Below are 3,874 nucleotides of genomic sequence, written 5' to 3'. Positions count from 1 at the left end.
TCATAACCGTCTCTCATGGTCTCCAGGTTGTGTGTGCCGTGATCTCAGGCCTTCTGCACTTCCTCTTTCTCTCCGGCTTTGTGTGGATGTTCATTGAAGCTGTGCTGCTCTTCATCTGTGTGAAGAACCTATCACAGCTCAGCTCCAAAAAGAGGGCGGTGCTTAGCAGTGGATTCCTGTGTGTGATTGGATATCTGGTTGCTCTGGTTGTGGTGTGTGTGTCTGTCGGTCTGGTTCCTGAAGGCTACGGCAGTGAACAGTGAGTTGTTGTTGTTTTAAGTTAATTTGGTTAGAAAGAAATAAATTCGTTTGGGGATTTTGTGTCATTTCAACTATCCGATAAGAACTCTGACACAGGCTGTATTAATGTCATGCACAAGATTCAAATCTGTAATATTTCACCAGACAAATTCATTCGGTTATTTTGCATCCCCCCCTATACAGCTGCTGGATTAAAAGGGATAAAGGCTTCATCTGGAGTTTTCTGGGTCCTGTTTGCGTCATACTAGCAGTAAACACATTTCTTATTTCTAAAGACTTTGATTTATTCTAAAAGGAAAACAAGGTGATTAATTACTCCTCTACTTTGCAGTTGAACATTATTCTCTTCATCAAGATCATCATCAGTCTGAACTCAACTCTCAAAACTCTCAACCCTGAAGTTTCACAGATGAAACAAACCAAGTAACATTATGATTTTATCACTCTGTAGAAAACCACATTTACAGTCAGTAAAGACACAGGAAATATCTCTCTTTCTCCGCAGGATCATGGTGTTTAAAACACTGGCTCAGTTTGTGGTTCTTGGTTGCTCCTGGATTCTGTGTTTCTTCACTAATGGCAGTAAGGTGCTGGAGATCCTCTTCCTGATCTTGAACTCCCAGCAGGGAACCTTCATCTTCCTGATCTACTGTGTCTTCAATAATGAGGTCAGACATTTACTCAATTTGCATCTAAATTCTGGATATTAAATAATATTACAGTTGTTTTTAATGGAAGTTCCTTTCTTAATTTGGCAATCTGTGATTTCAGTGAGGAACGTCAGAGGGTTTTTTAATATGTTAGGCCCCGATCACACAGAACGCGTTTTTCAGGTTTGAAAAAGCGAGGCGCACCGCACTGCCTTTTTTAATTTAGAAAAGAGCAGTGCACTGCAGTTTTTTTATGTTGCTAGGCAACCATCAAATCAGCTGTCCTGTCAGTCTAATCAAGGATTATAGCATGAGCGCTCTAGAAACTTTGGTTTGCTGTTAAGTAAACTGTCATATTAGCAGAAACTTAAAAAGAAAATGGACAAGCAGAGGGCGCTTGCTCTGACCTTGATCGAGGGTGAGAGGTGTACAAACACGCAGGAGACAAGTTTATCCTCCATCATTACAGTCTCCGGACGTTCTAAGCAACTGTAAACTTCTGTCACCACAATGGAAGGCCTGCCTCTCCATTCATTTGATTGGACAATGGAAAAAATGACGTTGCGTGCTTTACCGGTCAGAGTTGATTTTTTAAAATCTTCAGGTGCTCAGAGCGCTCCTACAAAAACGCGAGGTGTTCGGGGCGCATAAACAGCATACAAAACACTCACTGCCAATAGAAAATAATTAAAAAATGGTGCCTTTCACTGCAAAAAAAACATTCTGTGTTAACGGGGCCTTAGGGGAAATTCACACACAACACGTCTTTGCGTATAAAGCAAGTACAGGAACTTGCTACTGCCAATGCATATGGCGATATGGTGCCATGAGTATTTAAGACATACTGCTGCTGCACAAATTGCATATAAAATAACCCTGTAGCAGATCTATACAGGTGGAGCTGGAGAAGGTGGAGGGTTTCAGAGAATCTCAAGTGAATGCTAGCCACCCATATAAATGCAAGGCAGTAAGCTCACTGGCTGCATATGCAGCATGAACCAATCAGCGTGTGCCAAGTCGTTTAACTCTCTGAATATCAGTTACGTTAACACCCCGTCAGAATGCGCCATCTAGAGTTTCATGGCTGAACTATATATTTACAGGTTTTGACATGGAAAAAAATTAAATAATTGCACTGGGTATAATTCAGGGTATCCGGACACAGCCACTATGAGCGCCTCCTCTGCCACATTGCTGTTAAATAAAACAGATGTCATGCCAACTTGCTGTCATGTAAACAGAAGCTTGCAACACTTGCCCCGCCTCCAAATTCTTCTGATTGGTCCACTGCTTTAGAACTGACATTGATGAGCGGCGCTGCGTGAAAAAGTTGAAATTATTTTAACTTGGCATGGCGTCTTAAAAACGCGGTGCTCATGTGCGAGGCGCTGCAAAAGACGCGAGCGTTATGGTCATGCACATCCGTCAAGCACGTGTTTACAAAACAATGGAAAAGTAGCGCATTGGAATGGAAAAACGCGTTCTGTGTGAACGGCCCCTTACTCTTCCATTTTCTTTCCTGTGATGGAATATTCAAATGAGCCAAAACTATTCAAACTCCAACTGTCAAAAATTTTAATTTAAACAGACAAAGAATGCCAGTAGGCACATTTCCATTACAGATTTGCGAAAAACTTTGGCAATATTTTTTACATGTCGATAAAAAAGTATTGCGAAATGACGCCGTTTCCATTAACCAATGTTATGCGACTAAAACGTAACCTTTTGCCTCTCGCGATAAGTCATGGCAACGGATTTTGGTGGGATTTTGACTATATTTATTCAAAGGAGGTTTATGCGTGTATCTTTACAGAAGCAGAAACGTGCGTGGCGCGGCTGGAATAAGCACAAGCATTGACTAGAGTGGCCGCAATCAGCTTCAGTGACCGTATCAGAGCCACACTGCACCGCAGACGTGTGCAGTGTAAATTGTCTAAGTATTAATAGTAGGGAAAGCTCCTTATACTGGAGAGCGGCCATGTATGAAGTGTTTCTTGGATGTTATAGTACATTGAAGAATGATCATATGAATTTTTACATACGCCATGTGACCTGTAAATGCAAAAAAAATGTTTCCAATGCAGTTTTGCAAATTATTCCTTTTTCGCATTGCCTGAAAAACCACCTCATGTGAGCGTAAAAACTGATTTTTTTTGCGATATATGGGCATTTTTTGCGAAATTGACGCGTTTCCATTAGGCGTATTTTCAATTCGCAATTTCAATTTGCGCAATTTGAAGGGTAATGGAAACACGCCTAATGATCTTTCAGCTTTCATACTTGAAAATTTTGGCTTTCTTTTCTTGCCCTCAGTAATGAGTTCAACCACAGGTAAACCATTTCACCAGAGACAGTATATGGAAGAAAAGTATTTACTTAAGAAAATTCAAATCTGAATTTTTATAAACACTTTTTCCTACCTGGTTAATATAAACACATTCATTCTGCTTCATGAGTTTCAGAGGTTAAATTGATCTCATGAAGTCACTCTGCTCCTCTCATCTCGTTCTTGTTCAGGTCAGGCAGCAGTACAGGAAGTTCTTCAGATGTCTTTGCTGTGGACAAAAACAACACTGAGAACCACATCATCAGTGGAAAATGAGAGGTGTCATTATTATACAGTAAAACACATGTACAACTAGAATACATATTACATGCAAATCTGTGCTCCTCTCTATAAATAATAGTCATTAATCTGACATCAATTTTCATCTATTATGACTTTTGTGTAGAGATTATTGTCTTTTACTATTAGTTTTTTTTTTCTTGGTAGAGTTCATTGACTCATCCTGTACTTTAGTCTCCTCGAGTGATTTATGTTGGCTTTAATGGTCTATATTATTGTACAAGAATATTTAGTGTGATTTGTAATTATTTTCTTGATGTTAATCATTAGGGGGAAAAATCTATGAATGCTTGCTTTCAGTTTTTCTGCATTATTGAGTTCTTAGTAAATATGTACA

General features: G+C 39.6%; 1 protein-coding gene across 1 annotated transcript in view; it reads left to right on the top strand.

Annotated features, from left to right (window-relative positions):
- The window catches only part of LOC107594313 (uncharacterized), an 11,228-nt gene extending 7,623 nt beyond the window's left edge, over positions 1–3,605 (top strand). Inside the window, exons 8-12 of the mRNA XM_016284327.1 lie at positions 27–259; positions 445–511; positions 593–684; positions 767–929; positions 3,429–3,605. Of these exons, the coding sequence (XP_016139813.1) occupies positions 27–259; positions 445–511; positions 593–684; positions 767–929; positions 3,429–3,488 (615 nt within the window). The 3' untranslated portion in view covers positions 3,489–3,605. The remainder of the gene's footprint in view (positions 1–26; positions 260–444; positions 512–592; positions 685–766; positions 930–3,428) is intronic.
- Positions 3,606–3,874: the final 269 nt, after the last annotated feature.

Source organism: Sinocyclocheilus grahami, unplaced genomic scaffold, assembly GCF_001515645.1.
Source record: "Sinocyclocheilus grahami isolate Dianchi unplaced genomic scaffold, SAMN03320097.WGS_v1.1 scaffold181.1, whole genome shotgun sequence".
In the NCBI taxonomy this organism is placed as follows: domain Eukaryota; kingdom Metazoa; phylum Chordata; class Actinopteri; order Cypriniformes; family Cyprinidae; genus Sinocyclocheilus; species Sinocyclocheilus grahami.
Note: the sequence above shows the minus strand (reverse complement) of the source record. Positions and strands in the feature narration are given on the sequence as shown.